This window comes from Xyrauchen texanus, chromosome 3, assembly GCF_025860055.1.
Source record: "Xyrauchen texanus isolate HMW12.3.18 chromosome 3, RBS_HiC_50CHRs, whole genome shotgun sequence".
Lineage (NCBI taxonomy): Eukaryota > Metazoa > Chordata > Actinopteri > Cypriniformes > Catostomidae > Xyrauchen > Xyrauchen texanus.
Window position 1 is genome coordinate 37,638,964 of NC_068278.1, and position 23,322 is coordinate 37,662,285.

At 35.4% G+C, this 23,322-nt stretch overlaps 1 protein-coding gene across 6 annotated transcripts in view; it reads left to right on the forward strand.

The window, feature by feature from the left end:
- Positions 1-1,884: 1,884 nt before the first annotated feature.
- Positions 1,885-23,322, forward strand: part of LOC127621940 (endophilin-B2-like) — a 38,044-nt gene continuing 16,606 nt past the window's right edge. For all 6 annotated transcript variants that reach the window (XM_052095774.1, XM_052095808.1, XM_052095766.1 and 3 more), the window contains exons 1-3: positions 1,885-2,040; positions 11,967-12,108; positions 21,268-21,396. In XM_052095774.1, the coding sequence (XP_051951734.1) occupies positions 1,978-2,040; positions 11,967-12,108; positions 21,268-21,396 (334 nt within the window). In that variant the 5' untranslated portion in view covers positions 1,885-1,977. The remainder of the gene's footprint in view (positions 2,041-11,966; positions 12,109-21,267; positions 21,397-23,322) is intronic.

Genomic DNA, 23,322 nt, shown 5'->3' on the forward strand with positions numbered 1-23,322 from the left:
GGGAATCAAACCCATGATCTGAGTGGTATTACCACAATGCTACCACTTGAGCTAATGGAAGTTTAAATAGATAGTTCACCCAAAAAATGAAAAATCTCATCATTTACTTACCCTCATGCCAGCTCTGTAGGTCCATACATATAAGTAAATGGTGGGAAGAACATTGAAGGTCCAAAAAGCATATAAAGGAAGCATTTAAGTATTAATATGCCTCCAGTGGTAAAATCTATGTCTTCAGAAGTGATATGATAGGTGTAGGTAAGAAACAGATCAATACTTTTTTACTATAAATCTCCACTTTCACCTTCACATTCTTCTTTGTTTTTGGTGATTACAATTATTTGTGCATATTACCACCTACTGGGCAGGGAGGAGAATATATAGTAAAACAATAAAAAAAGAGCTTAAATATTGCTCTGTTTCTCACCCACACCTGTCATATGTCATGTGGATTACTTTTATGCTGCCTTTATGTTCTTTTTTTTTACCTTCAAAGTTCTGCCCACCATTCACTTGCATTGCATGGGCCTACAGAGCTACAGATAATGAGATTTTTAGTTAAACTATTCCCTTTATACCAACATATAGTCTGACTTTCCAAATATCAACAGCAGCAGGGACCCTTCCTACTGTCATTCAGTATTTTCAGCAACTGTTAGGCCTATGTGAAGCCACATAAGATGGTCAGATGTTATTTTTAACTGAAAGATTAATGCATTATAATAAAAATAATATTTAAAATCTGTATCTCCTCTTCTTTACATTTATTCTGTCAGCTCATTCTCAGATATGCAGTAAAAGATTATGCCATTAATGCACACCTACTTGGCTGGTATTGCGAAAAAATTTTGTGGCACATGGTCTTCTATTCAGCACTAAGATAAACCAGAAAATGGGGAGAAACTGGGAAATTAGGCTATTTGGAACATGTAAGGGGAAATCCATACTAAGAAAGTGGCTAATCAGGGTTAATGAGAAAAAATACAGAATTTTAAATGGTTTTTGAATAATTTTGACCTTACTCATTAAACTTCATTATTATATTATAATATATTATTCGTCTTTACCATGAGACTGAATAAGAAAGTTATGATCATCAGGCATAGGAACCAGGCAGCGTATAGGATGCTCGAAGTAAGATGGTAGGTAGGCTCATTAAAGTACAGGCTGCGCTGTCGATTCAGCCTTGAAGGTACCAGGCGTCACTCATTGAATATAATATATTGTGCATTAATTAGGTCAACTAATAGATTATGGATGTATAGCATATGGGTCTGCATCTAAAACTATGCTGCAGAAAGTAGAAATAATTCAATCACAGGCATTACGTATATGTTGTGGTGCTCTCAGATCTTCTCCTAATCCTGCTTTACAGGTAGAAATGAGTGAACTTCCTCTTGATATTAGAAGACTAAAATTAATGTTGATTTATTGGATTACAGTAAAAGGACACTATGAAACTCATCCAGTTAAAAAAGTATTGGTAAAATGCTGGGAATATGAGTCAGCCAATTTAAGAAGTTTTGGATGGATTGCAGAAGAAGAAGCCCAATCCTGTGGAGTCACCTATTTCACCTTGGCTATTCCCTTTACCATTAGTAGATTCTAATCTGCTAGAAATTATTAATGATAAAAATAGAGTAATAGCAAATGAGGCAAAATGCGGATAGGAAATCTTACTCTTAAAACACTGCTGCTTAATGACTTGAATTATCATAAAATATATAATGCATTAATGAGATACTTAAGAAATGTAGAACTCTTTAATAGGATTTAGAAGTTAGAATGGTTTTTTCCATCAATGGTCCACACTCCAGCCCAGTAGGTGGCGGGAACGCACTTATCGTTTGTTTTCCAACCGCTATAAAACACAAAAAGAAGATGAACATTCAGCCTGGTCCAGAAAAATCGATCCCGTTGCAGGGATAACCAGCAAACTGGTGTTGGTGAAGCTCACACAGTGAAAACGCTAACAAGATGGATTTCAATGTCAAGAAACTGGCGTCGGATGCAGGTGTCTTCTTCACTCGTGCTGTTCAGGTATGAATTGAGCCGACGCTTTTGTTTACCTTACGTTTATTGCATTCAGCCTTAGGTGACGACGTGCCTTATGGATGGATGTGCGCAGCGGGACTGGAGCGAATGAATGAAAATCTTTGCTCTGTTGCCCTTTATATAGGCTTACGAGAACATTCAGGGCCGTCCCTTACTGTATATATTTATCTATTATTTTTGAAGAGATGTTCCGTATGTCATTGGTCATTTTGCGTTTATCTGTATTTTCCTCGTCATTGTAAGCTGATAGACGCCTGCCAAGCCAACATCTATTATTAATGTCTGTTCATGTGACAGTCACCAGCTGAATTCTCCCACGGTTATTCTATGCTTAATTAAAGGGTGTAAATATGTCCCATCGAGGGCAATGTTGTTGTTTAGCAAATAATGTTTAATTTTGATGAATATCTAAAGCCTAATTCATTCATATATTATATAAAAAAAATATGAAACATTTATTTATTTATATATACTTGGAAACTGAACTTGGAAATTGTTTCAAGGTCTGACAGTTGATAGTTTCTATAAAACATAGCCTATGCATAAAATAAAATATCCCATGTGCTGTCACACGATATTATTGCATGGGTAAACACTTGTTTCAGTGTCTTTGTTGTGGTAAATTAATTTGTTTTAGAAGATACTTAAGTAAACCCTCACCATATGTTCAGAGGTGCAAGTTATGGCAAAAATGTATAGAGGGAAAAAATATAACAGCACAACTCAAAATACAGGTACATTTATTTTCATTAATGAGCCTGTATTTTGAGTTGTGCAGGTAAATGAAACAGTATGTGAACTGCTATACTCCTAGCTTATGGATGTCATTTATTTAAAGCTGCAACTGTTTTTTTTTCTCATTCACTTTTTTGATGCACTGTCAGCAGGGGTCTTCCCAAATAAGCACCATCATTTTTCAGCATGTCAGTCTGGAAATCTGCTCAGCAGTGATCTGGGAGCTTACTGTTTATCAGTGAGAGTCAAAGGGCACTTGGTTAGTTATAAGCTACTGATCATCATCAGTGGCTTGAGATTTTATATTTCCTCTGTCGCTCAAGCATAATGAAGTATTCAGGGGCGGGTTCACGATTTCTGAGGTCCCAAGCAACCGATCAAACCGGGGCCACATTTACAAAAGTTTGCTTAAAAAAATAAAAAAATAAATTGATTTTGAATCATAATTTAAAATCCATCCTATCAGCTGTTGTAGGTAAGAACATTCAAAATGTTTAATGAAATAAAATTGTAGTTATTATTTTGAAATGTATGTTTTTCAGTTTCTTCGACAATACAATACTACGGTGACATTTCACCCTACGCTTCCTGTAGCACTTGCCATTGATGTGGCTGTCTTGTCGGGCACGTCTCACATACCTTACAGTCTAGCTGATCCCACAATAGCTCAAATGGGTTTAAGATCCGTAACACTTTTCCAATGATCTGTGGTCCAATGTCTGTTTCTTTGCTCACTCTAACCATTTCTTTTTTTTTTTCTAAAGTGGCTTTTTCTTTGCAATTCTTCCCATAAGGTCTGCACCCCTGTGTTGTAATTCAATGAATCTTTCAGCTGAGGACATGTGAGGCATCTATTTCTCAAACTAGAGACTCTAATGTACTTATCCTCTTTGTTAAGTTGTACATCTGGCCTTCCACATCTCTTTTTTTGTCCTTGTTAGAGCCAATTGTCCTTTGTCTTTAAAGACCGTAGTGTACACCTTTGTATGAAATGAAATTGATATTTTTGTCAATTTCAAGCATTGTATATCCTTCATTCCTTAAAACAATGATTGACTGATGAGTTTATGAGATTTTTGACCTTAAGACATGTCAGTCTATTGCATACTCTGTAACACGTGTTAACTTCATTAAATGAACCAAATAGCTTTCAACTGTGTTTGTTACAATGGCAAGTATTCTAGTACCAAATTAGCAATTTAGCATGCTTACTCATGGACAAGGTGTTGGAGTGCTGGAAATGGGGTCTGTCTAGATTTGATAAAAAATGACTTTTAAAATAGTAATGGTTCTGTTTTTTTTTTACATCAGTAATGTCCTAACTATACTTTGTGATCAGTTGAATGCCACTTTGGCAATTAAATTACCAATTTCCTTAACCCTTGTGCATCCTTGTGGACATTTTTGGCTTTTTCAGTTTTGTTTTTTTGATAACTTTGTCTGTGTTAATGCTAACTGCATAAAATTTTCCACAGGTGTGAATTTTTATTGGAATTTTAATATTTCACCCTATTTTTTAAAAAAAATATTTTTTGCACTAGTTACACAAAATACTCCCTCTTAGCGTCGTTTTGGACAAAAAATGGCACATTGAAACCCATTAAAACTGCGATTTTTAATCCCAGTGCCATTTAACTATAAAATTATGCAATCTTGTTTAACATGATTTCATTATGTTGGCAAGGCTTCAAAATTTACATTTTAAATATTTTTTACCAGATCGTGCCATTTTTTTCAGGTTTGGCATATCATCGCTTTTGTTGTTGTTTTCTGCTGTTTTTGGCTTATGCATATTATAGAGCCAATTAGATACATTATGAATATGTAATTGTGTGAGTGTGTTGGTATGTATTTCAGAGTGTGGTTTGTATGTGTCTGAGGCTCTAATAATAAAAATAAAAAAAAATTCTGTTTAGCATTTATTAAATTGAAAATAATTATAATTATTATATTTTTTATAAAAAACAACAGTGGCATTATGTAAACAAACCGGCGTTTAAATTCTGAAAATAAATGAATGTTTGGTAATTATGATTAGAACTGATGCTGGTTAAAATATAAGTCAGTGAAAGTAGAAAAAAATATTATTCTATAATATTTTTATGACACTTTTTTGACATGGCCATTTTGTCCATTATGGACCTAAGTGGTAGCTTTTTTTTAATCTGATACTGCATAAAAAATATGAAAGCATCAAAATGAATGTTGTTGTTAATCATTGACATATCCGAGGCTCTAATAATCAAAGAAAAAAAATTCTGCTTAGCATCTATTAAATTGAAAATAATTACTATTTTTCATTTTTTCCTAAAAAAAACAACAGTGGCATTATGTAAACAAACCAGCGTTTAAAGGGTTAAAATTCTAAAAATGAATGAATGTTTGGTCATTATGATTAGAGCTAATGCTGGTTAAAAAAATTATGTCAGTGAAAGTGGAAATAAATATCTATAATATTTTTATGACAGTTTTTGGACATGGCCATTTTTGTCCATAATGAACCTATGTGTAACTTTTTTTAATTGATGCACAAGGGTTAAGAAACTAAAATCTGTACATTATTCCAAACTTGTGTGTGTAATCAGTGGTGGGCTGTGAATTTTAAGTCTAGGCCTTCAGTGTGATTCATGCCATTAAGAAATCACAGTTTGACAATGAATAAGACACCCTATGCCTTTGGGCATCATACGTTTTTTAACAGCTATAATACTAGTTGACATTTTAAAAACACGTCCATGCATGAAAACCAGAACTTGAAATGACACTTAATGCTCAAGGCTAATTTTAACAGCAGCATGATGGTTTTGTGAAATGAATGCCTCCTGAACAGACATTCAAAAATCATAATTTTTCATATGAATCTACCAAGGAGGTCTATAATACTTGGAAAAACTAAATAAATCTAATAATATTTGCAATTTAAATGCTGCTTACAATAAATTTTGTCTCGTCAGGATACACTATAGTGCTGCATTCCATTCAAGTTGGATGTGGGATATTTCTACTTGATATTTCCGGTCATAAATTAAATCCATTCCCCAGTATTCAGAACTGCAATGCTCCCGTTAGCTTAGTAGGGTTTTGACTCTCATTATAGATGTCTCCTAGCAACCCAACTGATAAATACTGCTGCAGTAGTTATGCACCTGTTTCTGCTGGTGTTTTTTTTTTTTTTTTAAATGTTTAATCGATAACACATTTATTATTATTATTAACTCAAGAGTTGAGAATCTCTACAAGCCTACAAGTTGTAATTCTGACTTCAAGATGCATTCCATTGCACTTTTCCTAGTTGGAAGTTGTAAAATCCGACTTTCCGAGTTGAATGGAACACAGCACTACTTATCAAAACTTGATCTGACTCTGAATGCTCAAACAGCCTAATTTACACTTAGGAAATTCCTGATGTTGCTATAACAATGCAAAAATTAGCTTGAAGTGAAAATCAGTCCTCCTTTCCTGTTTAATAAATTAAGCAATCACACGGTCATGCAGAACATCTTGTGTTTTTAAATCCATAAGGATTTCTTTCTCAGTGGTGATGAGGCAGTAATGACAAGATCTTGCACTTTTAAATTATGTACATCACTTAAAACTTGATTACGTCTCTCAAGGCCAGTTAGAAGGCCTCGACCGGGACATAAAGATCACACCCACCAAGAACAAAGAAATCAATCTGATTGTCTGATGAATCTGACTGTCTGACTTTAGTTGCTCATTCATTTGCACTGTTGAGGGATTCTGAAGAAATTCTGAAGGCCAGAGGGGGTGGAGCTCAGATTCATGAGCTGTTCGGACATCCCATTTGTGAAACAGTTGTCACACTTTGCTTGTAAGCATCAAGGAATAAATTCTGACTGGATACACCTTTTTTTTCTCTATTCATTTGTAGATTAATTTAAGAGTGGAAAGTGATTACAAATACATGGGTAAAAAGGTGATTTGAGAATGAAAGGATGAAAAATATGTATTAATTTGGCATGTTAGATCAGCATTGAAGGCTTTGCTGGCCCTGAGAATTTGTCACTGATTAAAGGCCCAGCTCATTTTGCTTGAACAGTCCTATAGTAGCATTAATAGAAAGTTGAATTGTTTCTCTAGAAGAGTTTCAGATGCCACATCCACAGGGCTGTATCACGTGATGCCCGTTACATTCTCTACCGTGTCTCCCATTCCCCCATGTATTGTTGAAGTTATTTAAGTTAAGGTAACTGTGCAAGAAGAATAGATGCTTGAAAAAGTCAACCTACTGTTCTACCATTTAAACATTATTATTATTATTATTATTATTATTATTATTATTATTATTATTAGGGGTTCAAGCCTGAAGGGCTAGAAACCCTATTGTTTTTGTAAGGATATTTATTATTATAATTATTCTGCCCTAAATCTGATTGTGCAGACCAAACCGTAAGGCCTAGAGATCTGAAACTTTGAGAAAAGTTAGAACCCAAAGTCTCACCCGATTGTCCACCCCGATTGACCGTTGGCGCTACAGTGATCATAAAAAATCTTTGTCAGCACTAACACATCCCAGGCATTTATCCCAATATGAATAGTTGTTAAATAATTTGTTTTAATTGTTATTGGTCTTTAAACTGTATGCCAAAATGTACGTAGTGGGCAGGGACACTTTTTCTTGAACTGTTATAACTCTTGGACTGAATGAGGTATCAAAATGTGAAAAAAAAAAAAATGGCCACCTTGTGGTGCTATCATGTTTTACATGCGTGTAAATCATTGTGTATGCTTTACCATTTCACAAAGAAACACGCTAATCATACCATATTGTAGATCTCCTCATTCTGAACAACTTTGCCTAAGGACCATTTCTGTGAAACAAAATGTTCAATAAATACTTGAGATTATTTTATTAGATTACTTTTTTGAACTAGTCCTAGGCCGTTCAACCAAACCAGTGCAGAAAGATTCTCTGGAGTTCCAAAATGAATCAAAGGAATTTTTATTTATCATCAAACGGTATACCAAAATGTTTGTAATGGGCGTGGCACTTTTACAAAAATTACAAACATTTTACGTTCTTGAACAGAATCAGATATTTTCACCAAAATTGGTACACGTATGTATGGTGTCATTCTAGGGACAACAAAAACAATTGTGAATCTCCACCTCTTGGTGGTGGTATAAAAGTTTTTTTTTTTTTTTTTTAATGGAACTAACTATGGAATGGCTGGACAAAATGTCTTGAAATTTTGCATGCAGTGTCTGTGTCAAAGGTGCCATCAATTATAAGGACAGTCACGTACCTGTAAACACATGGCCGCTATCAACAAAATCATCTTTTAGCAGCTTTTTGATCTAGTCCTAGTCCATTCACCCGATCAGAACCAAATCAGTGCAGAAAGATTCTCTGGATTCCCATTATTAATAATGATGAAAACAAGTTTTAACCTTCGATTCAGCGTCGCAAAGCTACACTAAAACAAGCTCTGGGCATTGCAACTTTTACTTAAACAGTTATAACTCTTGAATGAAATTAGGTATTTTCACGAGATTTGAGACTTATGTATGGGGTTATTCAGAGGACACATGAAAAAAAATTGCATACCTTTGCCTCTTGGTGGTGCTATAACAGTCAGGAATGTAAAAAATACCATATCTGTGTGAAACCACCCATGATGTTTATCAAAATTAAGGCACATTAACATAGTTTTAGTTGTTTTCAGGCTATCAAATGAATACTTAATATAATTTGCATGTGAAATTAAAAGACCTCGTTAATCGCTGCTTGCAGCTATATTTATTATTATTATTCTGAGACCAAAAAAAAAAAACTCCTACAGCTTTTAATCTACATACACCACATTTTGCACAGACCTTCAGGCTGGTCTGACTCAGGTTGCTATATCTTTTCTAAATGATCGGAATTACGGAATTCTGTAGCATACTTCTGAACGGGCCAATTTCCGATTGACTTCCATTCAAAGGTGTGAACTTTTTCCTGTAATGACACCTTTAAAGGGATTCAAGCTGCATCCTATCACTCCACCACTCATATTTTTCTATCAATCACTCATCACTTTCTTTTCTATCACTCCAACACGCTCTCTATTCTTTCTTTCACTCCATCACTAGCAACTGCATAAACCCTAGCAACCAGACAGAACACCCTAGTAATCATACATCAAAACTCACATCTCAGCAGTAGAATGTCATAGAGGTGTGAAAGTTGGTTCTTTTGACTCCGGCTTTAAGCCTTTCCTTAACACCCTACCAACTGCCTAGCCACACCCTATAAACTAGATGGAACACCCTAGCAACCAAATACCAACTTTTTTTTCTCAGTAGCGGAATATGGTAGAGACATGGTGGTGGGTTTGTTTCACACGGGCCGGCAGGCAGCTATTCCATTACACATTAGCAACTGGACCTGCCCTAGCAATCAAATAGAACACCCTAATGACCAAATAGCAACCATCATATCTCAGCAGAACAATATCATTGAGACCTGGTGGTGGGTTCTTTTGAATCGTGCCAACAGTTCCCTGTGACTTAGGAAACATAATTAAATGATTCAAGCACAAGGGATTATGGGTATAGCCCCATAGCCTCAATTTTGTACTCGAGCGTTTGTGTTTTTAACACTTAAAATCTTAAGTCTATGGATTTTTAAGATAAATCAGTTCAATGAACATAGATATTTGAGTTATGAGCCCAAAACTTGACATTTCGAGTAGTGTTTAAGAGAATTGGGGTGGCTGTGGCTCAGGTAGTAGAGCGGGTAGCCCACTAATCGCAGGGTTGGTGGTTGGATTCCCAGCCAACAGGACTCCACATGCCATACACAAGTGTCCTTGGGTAAGATGCTGAATCCCATGTTGCTCCCAATGGTAGGCTAGCACCTTGCATGGCAGCTTTGAATACCGCTAAGGTTACAAAGGCGCTATATTAGTGCAGACCATTTGATTTTTCCAGTAATGACAACATTAGGATTTACAGTGCAGTAGTACAGTCAACTTTTGTGAATATTTAACTTGGAGGTAGTTGACTGACAATGTCCATAATTTTTTCTTCAACATCAAGATTTTAATTTCAAAATGACATAAGGGGATGTAAATATTTGATCACATTCTATATGGGAATAAAATGTATTATATGCCAGAAAATGATTCCTGTTTTTGCTGCCCTCAAATGTGATGTATCTGATTTATGGCATTTGTTGCTGCTTGAGGTGAACTTTCAAACAGTGTGTAAAAATGCTAAACCAAAATGGAGTATGGCATAGTGTCAGAAAATCTTGTGAATAACCGTAAAGTTATTTTCTCTGTCTTGCTGATAATATTCAGTATTTGAGTAAACCATTTACAAATACCTAAATTATTTACCAAAAAGACTTAAAATTGGATTTGCTCATTATTTGAGCATTGTTATACAGTGAGGAAAATAAGTATTTGAACACCCTGCTATTTTGCAAGTTCTCCCACTTCGAAATCATGGAGGGGTCTGAAATTTTCATCGTAGGTGCATGTCCACTGTGAGAGACATAATCTAAAAAAAAAAATCCAGAAATCACAATGTATGATTTTTTTAACTATTTATTTGTATGATACAGCTGCAAATAAGTATTTGAACACCTGAGAAAATCAATGTTAATATTTGGTACAGTAGCCTTTGTTTGCAATTACAGAGGTCAAACGTTTGCACACACTGCAGGAGGGATTTTGGCCCACTCCTCCACACAGATCTTCTCTAGATCAGTCAGGTTTCTGGGCTGTCGCTGAGAAACACGGAGTTTGAGCTCCCTCCAAAGATTCTCTATTGGGTTTAGGTCTGGAGACTGGCTAGGCCACGCCAGAACCTTGAAATGCTTCTTACAGAGCCACTCTTTGGTTATCCTGGCTGTGTGCTTCGGGTCATTGTCATGTTGGAAGACCCAGCCTCGACCCATCTTCAATGCTCTAACTGAGGGAAGGAGGTTGTTCCCCAAAATCTCGCAATACATGGCCCCGGTCATCCTCTCCTTAATACAGTGCAGTCAGCCCTGTCCCATGTGCAGAAAAACACCCCCAAAGCATGATGCTATCACCCCCATGCTTCACAGTAGGGATGGTGTTCTTGGGATGGTACTCATCATTCTTCTTCCTCCAAACACGGTTAGTGGAATTATGACCAAAAAGTTCTATTTTGGTCTCATCTGACCACATGACTTTCTCCCATGACTCCTCTGGATCATCCAAATGGTCATTGGCAAACTTAAGACGGGCCTTGACATGTGCTGGTTTAAGCAGGGGAACCTTCCGTGCCATGCATGATTTCAAACCATGTCATCTTAGTGTATTACCAACAGTAATCTTGGAAACGGTGGTCCCAGCTCTTTTCAGGTCATTGACCAGCTCCTCCCGTGTAGTTCTGGGCTGATTTCTCACCTTTCTTAGGATCATTGAGACCCCATGAGGTGAGATCTTGCATGGAGCCCCAGTCCGAGGGAGATTGACAGTCATGTTTAGGTTCTTCCATTTTCTAATGATTGCTCCAACAGTGGACCTTTTTTCACCAAGCTGCTTGGCAATTTCCCCGTAGCCCTTTACAGCCTTGTGGAGGTGTACAATTTTGTCTCTAGTGTCTTTGGACAGCTCTTTGGTCTTGGCCATGTTAGTAGTTGGATTCTTACTGATTGTATGGGGTGGACAGGTGTCTTTATGCAGCTAACGACCTCAAACAGGTGCATCTAATTTAGGATAATAAATGGAGTGGAGGTGGACATTTTAAAGGCAGACTAACAGGTCTTTGAGGGTCAGAATTCTAGCTGATAGACAGGTGTTCAAATACTTATTTGCAGCTGTATCATACAAATAAATAGTTAAAAAAATCATACATTGTGATTTCTGGATTTGTTTTTTTAGATTATGTCTCTCACAGTGGACATGCACCTACGTTGACAATTTCAGACCCCTCCATGATTTCCAAGTGGGAGAACTTGCAAAATAGCAGGGTGTTCAAATACTTATTTTCCTCACTGTATATTGTACTCTGTTTAGCACTGTAAGAAATCATTTGATAACTCATTCAGACAGACCAAAATTATGTGTGTTCTCCAGTTAGAATTGCTGATATTCCCATTGCTGTTGCTATTGTGCATTGAAACATTTCTCTGTGTGCTGCTCTTACAGTATTATACAAAACAGACAGATTTAATTGTTTCTGATGTTTTCCAGTACACAGAGGAGAAACTTGGCCAGGCAGAAAAGACTGAACTAGACGCCCACTTGGAGAACCTGATTGCTCGAGCAGATTGCACCAAAAACTGGACTGAGAAGATCTTCCGACAGACTGAGGTGCTGCTTCAGCCCAACCCAAGTAAGACTTAACAAAGGCTTTACACATTTTTACATATTGGATGATTTAACCCTTTAATTCTGTTTTTTTTTTTTTTAAAGATTTCATTCATTCATTCATTTATTTATTTAAGTAGGGACCATGCACAATTTTTAACATAAAATGTCCATTTCATGTATTGTACCGGATTTAGCCAGAGGCTATTTTTCATCCGTAGTCCCCCAAACGAGACAAAGCTAACAAAACATTACACAAACAATACCTATATTCACATACAATACATTCATACACACATACTGTCAAGGCCATAGAAAAACATTAATAAATCAAACAATTTAACTACAACAATCTCAATGGTTACATAATTGGTTCCAGTATTAAAAGGATTTTAACTTCAATTTAAAAAACCATGAGCTTTACACCCTTTTATGTCCTCTGGTAGGGCATTCCATTGATTAGTGGCTTTCACTGCGAAAGATGATAGTCCAAATGCGGAACGACGAAAAGGAACCAGACAATTGCTCATAAGTGATAGTCTGGTAGATCTCACAGAGGTTTCACAGCGAAGATTAATAAAGTCACATAATACAGAAGGAGCCAGACCATTAAGGATTTTATGAACCATACACAAACTTGAATAAAGTCTAAAGTTGTCAAAGGTTAGAAAATTATGTTTCTCTATGATCCTACAAAAATGAAAATGGTTAGGTTTTTTATCTAAAATTTTTAATGTCTGTTTATATAGAGATTTTAAGGGTTTAATAACAGTTTCACCCGCTTGACCCCAACATGTCAAACAGTAAGACATGTGAGAAAAGATTGTAGCATGCATAAAAGCCTTAGCTACATCAAAAAAAGACACTGTCTAATTTGTCTAAAATTTGCCATATTATATTTAATATTCCTCACCATTTTCTTTACATGTTTTTTAAAACTGAGATTTGAGTCCAATATTATACCAAGGTAATTGAGCTCATTTACTATTTCTAACTTTTCACCGTTAATAAAAATATCAACATCAGGAGATTTAACATTTGTTTTAGAGAAAAAAATTCCCTTTGTTTTACTGATGTTTAAGGTAAGACATGACTGTTCCAGCCACTGTGTGATCCTTTCTATAGCAGCTTTTAACTTCTCAGCCGCTAATTCTGCTGTTTTCGCATGTGTAAAAATAACAGTATCATCAGCATACATTTGTACTTGTATCCCTTCACACTGTTGCGGAAGATCATTAATATACAAACTAAATAGTAAAGGACCTAGTACTGATCCTTGGGGTACACCCATTGTACAATGCAGATCACAGGACTTGACCCCTTTAATTTTTACACATTGTTCTCTGTTAAATAAGTATGAGGATACCCATGCCAAAGATTCAGGTGAAAAGTGGAAAGTAGACAATTTAGAAAGGAGAACTGTATGATTAACAGTATCAAAGGCCTTACGTAGATCTAAAAATATAGCCCCAACAAATCCTCCTTTGTCAACTTTAGATTTTATTTGCTCTATTAAATGTAAAGTAGCTGTTTCGGTTGAATGATTTATTCTGAAACCAAACTGCATACAATGTAGGCCAACCTCAATGGTGTTAAGATGGGATGTCAGCTGTTCAAAAACAATCTTCTCTGCAATCTTAGAGAGTACTGGCAGTATGCTTATGGGTCTGTAGTTACTAACTTTATAATGGTCTCCAGATTTAAAAATAGGAGTAACAATAGCTTTTTTCCACGCAGTGGGAAAAACACTACTTTCAAATGACAGATTAATTAAATGAGTAACGACCGGGGTTAAACTATCTTTGTGAGTTTTAACAAACACAGTATCCAAATAATGAGCATCTTTACATTTTGAATTTTCAATGAGCTAATAACTTTATTAACTTGCGTTTCATTTACCTTGATTAGATTAAAACTTTTACATACATCCTCAACTGGACTGATATTTATTTCCCTTTTTGAAAATGTATCCCCTAATTCTTTAACGGAGTCAATAAAATAATTATTAAAAATAGTAGCAATGGCAGAATCATCTTCAATTAACTTTCCCTCAACTTTAAGATTGATATCTCCTATAAAATTTGGTTCCTTTCGTAAAAGAGTATTTATGTTTTTCCAAATTAGCTTACTATTCCCTTTAGCCTCACTCATTTGATGAAGATAATAATTAGATTTGGCTACTCTCAACTCTCGAATAACTTTGTTACGCAGACCCTTGTAACAAAGCCTATCAATATCTCTTCCAGTCCTAATAGCTTTCTTCAATGCTGAATCCCTACTCTTCATTAGCGTCCATAAATTCTCATTGAACCACGGTAAAACATTCTTATGCTTGAATTTCTTCTGAACACCAACAGTAAATTTCTCTCTTACAGAATTAATTCTATTATAAAATGTATTACAACCGTAATCTATATCCTTGGAGGATAGAATATCATTCCACTCTAGCTCTGCTATTTCTTCATCAAATGCTGCTAATTTTCCTTTAGGTATACAATGAAAAACATTAGTAGGAGTTACTATATTATTTTTAAATCTGTTTTTCGTTAGTTTCCGTGCAACTAAAGTTAAATTGTGATCAGATAACCCAGTGATCAAATTATAACTCTTGATTATCCTTTCAGGTTTATTAGCAAATATTAAGTCTAACTGTGTCTTTGAAGATTTAGCAATTCTAGTTGGCCCTTTAATTAACTGATTTAGATTAAATTTATCTACGACAATTTTGAATTTTTTCCTCTTTAATTTATCTTCCCAATTCAAATTAAAATCACCCATAAGAATTATTTCTTTGTTAAGATTACATTCTTTTAAAATTCCTGTAAGTTGATCATAGAATGTATTGTTAGCAGAAGGGGCCTATATACACATAAAACAATAAATGACATTTGAGGAGATAGAATCATTTTCAACCCCACAAATTCTAAATCATTAGCGGAGTTAAACATGAGACGTTCACACTTAATGCTATCTTTAACATAAATTAACACTCCCCTCCTTCCAGAAGATCTATCCCGTCTAAAACATTGATATCCAGGCATAGTAAAAACACTAGAAGATGATGATTGCTGCAACCACGTTTCAGAGATACAAAGGAAGTCCAAGTTTGAATTGGATATTAAATGAGACAACTGTTCACTCTTTGCAACAATGCTTCTTATATTCAAGTGACCGCCAAAGAGTCCTCTCGGTTTCACTTTCGGATCCCATAGGACCTTCGCATGATTAGCAGTCTGAAATATCTTACATGATGTCTGCCTTTTTACTGCAGGATTTCGGCACAGGTAAGCGTTTCCATGATACATTGGTGTTTCTTTTACTCTTGTAGAATGACTAGGAAGTAGTGTAGAGGTGTCATACCTTGGAGCATTGAGTGCGTTGTTGATTAAACTCACTTCATTGTTCGGGAGGCCGGGTAGATCTACAGGAAATCCCCAGGCACACCTTTCATTGTGAGACGCCACCATGGTTGTTGCCACGTGAGGCTCAACTCCAGAGTTCAGTTGTTCATAATTCAGTGGCATACACCAAATTAAAGGCTTATAACTCAACAAAAAACAAGGAGGTGTTTGGTATCACTGTGAAGAAAACTTCACAATTGTTTTAGTGATATAGATTATGATACATTATGAGACTCTTATCCTAAAAAACGTCTGAAAAATCACAAAATACTTCAGCCAAAAATTTACTTTTTTTTACATTATATTTCTCTGGGTGTAAATAAGGTGTCTCGGCAAAACTGCTTTTGTTTTGTTCCCAATCATGTCAACTGTAACTGAGAAAATGTTTGTGTTGATAGAACAAAACAATCAAAAGTTAAAACATTACAAAAATTATTTATCCTAGTGTCCAAAAACGTAAAAAAAAGTGTCTGAAAGCATCTGCAAACAAATAAAACATAATAATTGTATATGAAAACGAGTTACAATTGCAAACAAAACAATGACTTAAGGTTTGCATAGCATGCAAACATTATTTTAGGAATGGCATTTCACAGAATTAGTGCCTTTTGGCTGAATGAGTCTGCACGAGTCATTTACTTGGTGCTGTCTCCTGGTGGCCATATGTAACATTGTGCTTTGTGTGGGTTATCTAATAACCTATGCATCCGATTACTGTTTGTGCATGTTTGAAAGATAATTGCCCACGAAGTGATGATATGTGTTATTTTATGCTCTGTTTCTTTTTCGTTAAGTAAAAAGCATAAATGCAGCAAATAAGCAACACCTGTTCACATGAAACATAAATATCAAAGACATATAATGGTTGTATTCTACTCTTTGAGAGCTTTCCAACAACAATGACACATGGCTTTTTGATGAGTTTAATGTTTTTACTGATTGCAATAATATGTACAGTGCAAATTCTTTATGTATATAAATGATCAAAACTGAACACTTCTGATTTGTCTGCAAATTTCAAAGTACTTGTTCAGTTTTGTTCATAATGCTTGCATGCATTGGAAAGTGCCAATACCCATTTTATGTTGGTCAAGACTGTAGTTAGTAATATTTTGACAATTATTTTTTCTCGCAGGCCCATCCGAGCTTAAAGGGTTAAACTTGGCTTATGCGACACAATTTCAGAGTAAAACATTTAAGTTAAAATCCTCAAATAGATATAAGTTTAAAATGTGTGAACTTGTCTAGTCAATATTTAGCCCAACATGTTCTACTGTATGCATTAACATTTACTTGTTATTCTAGGAGAAAGAGCAACGCTTTTGAATGTTTGTTAACATCCAAATATATCCTCATCAAATTGTCAATTTGCTTGTATTACACCACTGTGTCAGAAATAAGACATTCCGTTTAACACCTGTGAAAAAGTCATAAGAGTTTTATTTGAGAATGTCTACAAATGGCTCTACAGACAGCTAGCAAAATATGATGCCCGCCAACCATATTAAAATGGGAATGGTGGGTTAGGATAAGGTGTTACTGTATTAGTTAACATGTTATGTAAATGTATTGTCTTTGTCGTTTTATTGTTCTTGTCCTTTTTTCACTCCTTTGCTTCCAATCAAAGTGATAAGGGATAATGTACTGCAATTATTATTGAAAGAAATATCCAGACAAGCTGATCAGAACATAATTTTGCTTATTACACTGCTACTTACCAAATTAGTAAATAAATGGATGTGAAATATTGATGTTGATCACTGATATGGCCACAGGTTTCAGACCCTTTAGCGATCTTAATGAGACTCTGGGATGCCTTTTGCAAATTTAAGCTTTTTGATATAAGTCTGAGAGGTTCAGATGGCCCAATGACTGTGCTTGTAAGAACACTAACCTGTTCTTTCTAACTCTTTCCATGCTCCAGTTGACCAAACTGGTAAGTCTCTCTCTACTCCCAGTGGCCCGTGCTTTGGGTCACAAACCTAATCTCTTTCTCCTAATGATTAATATTTAGTATTAGAGGAAACGTGTGGAGTTGGTTTCTCTCATTATCCGTTTGTGGATGAATTTGCAAACTTGGGGTGAACATATTTTAAACATAGAAACATTCTTGTAAATGTATCTGTCCATTCCTTTTCTTAAGGTTTGGTTCACCCAAAAATTAAAGCTCTGTCATTTCTGTCAATTTACTTACCCTTAAACCCGCTTTACTTTCTTCCCAGGAAGACAAAAAGGGTGAGCTATACCTTTTTGGTATGATACTCTTAAATTTGAAACTTATAAGCTTATTTGTTAAAACATTGTTAGGTTTTAGCCAGACAGTTCTAACAGATTTAATAAGAATTTATTAACCTTTTGTCAAGTCTGGTCATCAATTCAAATAGTTAGTTGTGCTCCGAGCTGGAAAGGATTCTATACTGTCAAAGAATATAACTCTGACATTTTGCCATTTTAAAAAGCCATCTGGTTTTTTGTCTTCTATTTTGTCTACAAAATGTTTCATTGTCGAATAGTCGTTTGATCTCATTTAACGTAACATGAGATCATATGAAACTCTAATGATGATGCGTGATTCCAGTCACAGTCCAGATACAATATAAACTTTCAACACTGCTTCAGGTGATGTAGATTGCAAAGTACCAGGGGATTATACAAAAATACCAAATAAGTAAATACAGAAGCACTTTTGTTGTGGAATAAGTGGAGTCGGAGCTCTTTAAAGGAAACACCCCGGTGTTACATCTTAAATGCAGTTATATTTAATGCATTATAGCTTTTATTAAAGTTCAAATAATACAGAAGCAAGTCATGTAAATAACTACAAACTCCTAAACTAGAGGTCGACCGATATTGTTTTTTTTTTCAGGCCGATGCCGATCTTTTGAAATCCGGGTCGGCCAATGGCCGATTAATGCTGCCGATTTATTTTATATGTGCTTGTTTTTAACCTCTTATTTGAACCTTTTATTTGAAAGATAAAATGTAACACAAATAATTACTTAAGATAGGCAAAATTTCTCAACAAATACATTTATTGAACACTTGACCAATCTGCACTTGTACACTTAAATTAAAAATAATGTAAAAACATATTGTATAAATAATGTATAACAAATATATTAAATAAACAAAGCAGGTGTTACGAACTGCTCTGAGACACGAAGGTTGAGATCCAAATGCAGCTTTAATTAAGGGGCAATCCAGACACGTAATCCAATATTCAGAGCATCCAAGAGAAGCACAGGCATAACTAGGGATGGGTATCGTTAAGGTTTTAATGGTATTACTATCTTACCGATACTGCTTATCGATCCGGTACTTTAACGGTATTCTTAACGGTTCTTTTTGTTATATATATTAAACAAAGATAAACGTTATATAGGCACAGTGATTTAATTTCAGGAAGGTCTACTAACATTACTGTTCAGGTGTGGTCTAAAAAGAAATCTAATAAAGTAATCAATTGTAAAATAACACTGCATAGTTTATCATAGATTAATGCTTATTAATGCAGAAGTTATTCGTTCAAGAGCTGTAAGTGATTTTTTTCTTTGCCTTTTGTTGTTTAATTCGCAGTAATGGCTCAATCGTCAGCATGTTTATTAGACTGCTTCCCCTTTAAGACCGAGTCTAATAGGCTCCTGATGCAGCATATTTTCTCCCAACTATTTCCATAATTACGTCCATTTAAGACATAAACTGTGTTTAAGTGAATCTCCAAGCCGGTCGTTTTGACATATTTTTGTGTATAGTTGATCGTTTAGACGCGCACATGAAACCTAAAGTAGCCTATACTTTGCTTGTCTCGTTGTGGTCTGTTTCGGAACGCGCGCCGCCTTGGGAACGGTATCTCTTGCGCTCTTTTTATAATTAAACGCGTCACGCAATTTAGCAACAGTAGCTAGACTGCATTTTACAATCACCGATCGTGCTGATTCTGACGTTAAGTTTGAGTTTTAGGGAGAAATGTCAGTGCACCGCTGTGAAGGGAAGGAAGTTGTGCTAGGCAGAATGTGGCTTATGTATAAATATTCTTTTTATAATCTTTGGAAGGCGAAATCTAAAATAAAATCAGACTAATATCACAGATCTAAAGTGTAACCAGGCTACGTTTGAATGTTTAGTTCTGTCACTCATTAAGCAGGGCTCGTGTTGTGCTCGCTGTGCGGGAGATCTCTCTCTCTCTCTCTCTGACTGCGAATAGCTAAATTGCATCACAGACAAATGGTTTCATATTATTATACATATAAATGGCTGGTGAGATAAAATAACTTTCTCTTTATAGCAATAATAAATGTATTTTCTTAATTTCTCCAGTACCGACAGCAGAACCGATAACGTCCGAGCTTACCAAAGCCAGTCCTTCACTAGCCTATAGTGCGTTGGTATCTTTTTTATTACTTCTTTCTCTGCATTGAGTGACAACCCTCTCAAATATAAGTCACACAAACAGAACAAATAAAAGTCTCAGATTCACTGTCTGTAATTGCAAAATTCTTGCTTACTTATTGTGACATGATCGCAACCCTTCTGCTGTGATAATGCAACTTCAACTACGCTATCAATATCCAAAGTAGCCGAACGTCATGTCGCGTTTTTTCTCGAAGTTGGTAGTAACATATCAAAAGTTTTTAATTAAATATAAATAAGTTATACAAATTTAATCCTTACCATTTTCTCCAAGGAGCATAGCTCCTTCCTTAGGCACTGGATGAGGTCTGCTCACTCTGCTGGAAAATGACTCTAGGGGCAGCGTGCGTCGAACACGTGTTCCACAACAACACTAGGCTGCCCACAGATGCGCCTGCCTAATAATCGGCTTGATATACTTGGATATTGGCCGATTATGTTAAAAAATGCTAAAAATCGCCGATTAATCGGTCGGCCTCTATCCTAAACTGGCATTCAGTGGTCAGCACCTCTTCTATGAGTTGAGCAAATGTCTCGATCTAAGTGGGAGACATTGAAACTTCATCCGGCTGAGGCACACTCTGTCAGGGGATGCTTATCCCTGGAGCGCGCATTTGCTGCAGCTAAATTTGAACGTGATTGTGACTTATTAAATCATAATATATGTCACTGTGCACTTCTTATTGTGAATAAGGCAATAAGCAGCTTTATTAATAAGAGAGAGTTTGTTTTTAGTGAGTTAATGATGGATTGATGTGAACAAAATGGTGAGAGAGGAAGTCTTCGCCCCATTATACACTGCAACAAAATACGTTTATGATTTTGTTTTTGCTTGTGATCCAATAAAAATATCAATCATTTAAAACCATGTACATTTACTTCAGGAACTATACTGCAGAAGAAAAAAATTGTTATCTGAGAATGTTGAATATAATATTAAAAATACAAATATTTTAACATATGTAAAAATCATTTAAAAAGATGCATTCACCTGAGAAGCAGCATATAGAGAAAAATAATTTTAGAGAAAAGCTCTTGAATAGAAGTAACAATCAGAATTCTATCATTTGTGGGTTTTGAATTTTTTATAGATGCTGTTCTTGATTAAAAAATTAACTGAATTTGAAAATATAATATGCGCTCTTTGGGCATTTAAGTAATCAGTTGTGAGTTAAGTTCAATTTGTGAGATTTGGTTTCTCCCATCCCCCTTTCCTCCCAAATTTACTGGTTTGTGGATTGTTGGTTTCAATTAGTGGGGCAAGATGCTTGAACACTTAAGGGTGGTTCTTTTTACAGTATTTGGGAGTATGAGTTTATTTGAGGCTTCAATAAAGCACTATGTCTTCCTTACTGATGTGAATGTTTGTTTAGGTGCACGTATTGAAGGGTTCTTCTATGAGAAATTGGACAAAAAGATTCCATCCAGAGCCACCAATGCAGAACTGCTGGGACAGTATATGCAGGATGCTGCGAAGGACTTTGGACCAGGAACTCCATATGGTTTGTACAGTCATTCCAGAGCAGCAAAATATATGTAGTCCTTTTTTTTATTATTATTATTATTATTATTCTAAATCACTGCTACAAAGAAATTTAAGGGGTTACTACCTACAGTACATATTTCCTTGCTCTGAACTTGATCCTAGTATAGAGTTTTATGGTTAAGATGGCAATTTAAGGAATATTGCATGTTCAAAATAAGTTAAACTCGATCGCATTTGTCGCATAATATTGATTTACCGCAAAAAATGATTTTGTCTCGTCCCTCCTTTTCTTAAAAAAATAAATTAAAAAAAGGCAAAAATCTGGATTATAGAGAGGCCTTTACAATGGGCGTGAATGGTGCCAATCCGTAAACGTTAAAATACACTTTGCTTCAAAATTATAGCCACGAGACATAACAGTATGTGTGATAACAACATGATTTTAGTGTGATAAAATCGCTTTCTAACCTTTTCGGTGTAAAGTTATTGCATTGCCATGACGATGTATGTCAATAAACCCTAAAATGACAAAAAATTATGGTTTAAACAACTTTACAGCTCAAATACACTGGTGGCCAAAAATTTTGAATAATGTTCAGATTTTGCTGTTTCAAAAGGAAATTGGGACTTTAATTCAGCAAAGTTGCATTAAACTGATCACAAACTATAATCGGGACATTACTGATGTAAAAACGGCACCATCACTCTTTGAAAGTCATTTTTGATCAAATCCAGATTGCCCATTTCAGCAGCCATCACTCCAACACCTTATCCTTGAGTAATTATGCTAAATTGCTAATTTAGTACTAGAAAACCACTTGCCATTATATCAAACACAGTTGAAAGCTATTTGGTTTGTTACATGAAGCTTAATATTATCTTTGTGTTTGTTTTTGAGTTGCCACAGTATGCAATAGACTGCCATCTCTTAAGGTCAATATTAGTTCAAAAATGGCAAAAAAAAATACACTTTTTAGAAACTTGTCAGTCAATCATTGTTTTGAGGAATGAAGGTTATACAATGCTTGGAATTGCCAAAAAATTGGAAGATTTCATTCTAAGGACAATTGGCTCTAACAAGGACGGAAAGAAATGTGTAAGGCCAGATGTACAACTAAACAAGAGGATAAGTACATCAGAGTCTCTAGTTTGAGAAATAGATGCCTCACATGTCCTCAGCTGAAAGATTCATTGAATTCTACCCGCTCAACACCAGTTTCATGTACAACAGTAAAGGGAAGACTCAGGGGTGCAGACCTTATTGGAAGAATTGCAAAGAAAAAGCCACTTTTGAAACCGACAAACAAAAACAAAAGGTTAGAGTGGGCAAAGAAACCCATTGGACAACAGATCATTGGAAAAGAATGTTATGGATCTTAACCGCATTGAGCTTTTGTGGGATCATCTAGACTGTAAGGTGCGTGAGAAGTGCCAGACAAGACAGCCACATCTATGGCAAGTGCTACAGGAAGTGTAGGGTGAAATATCACCCAAGTATCTGGACAAACTGACAGCTAGTATGCCAAGGTTCTGCAAAGCTGTCATTGCTGCACATGATGGATTTTTTTGATGAGAACTCTTTGGAGTAGTTAAAGTTCTGAACATAGTTTTCAAATTTCTGTTTGAAAAAGAAGTGCTTGGAATAAAAAATTATAAGCTTCACATTTCTGCCTTTTTAAACCCTTCAAAAATTGGCCCCATTGACTTCCATTTGAAGTGCCTCACTGAAACCTAAATGTTTATATATATATATATATATATATATGTGTATATGTATATGTATGTATATACACAAGTAAAAGATAGACGAGTCAGTTTTTTTTTGGTGGTAATCTAAATAATGCCAAAAATGCTGTTCATATGACATCATATGCTCTAACTCCCATATGTTCTTTTTCCTGCTTTCCTCATTTTCCTGTATTCTACTGCTTGGCTTCTAGCA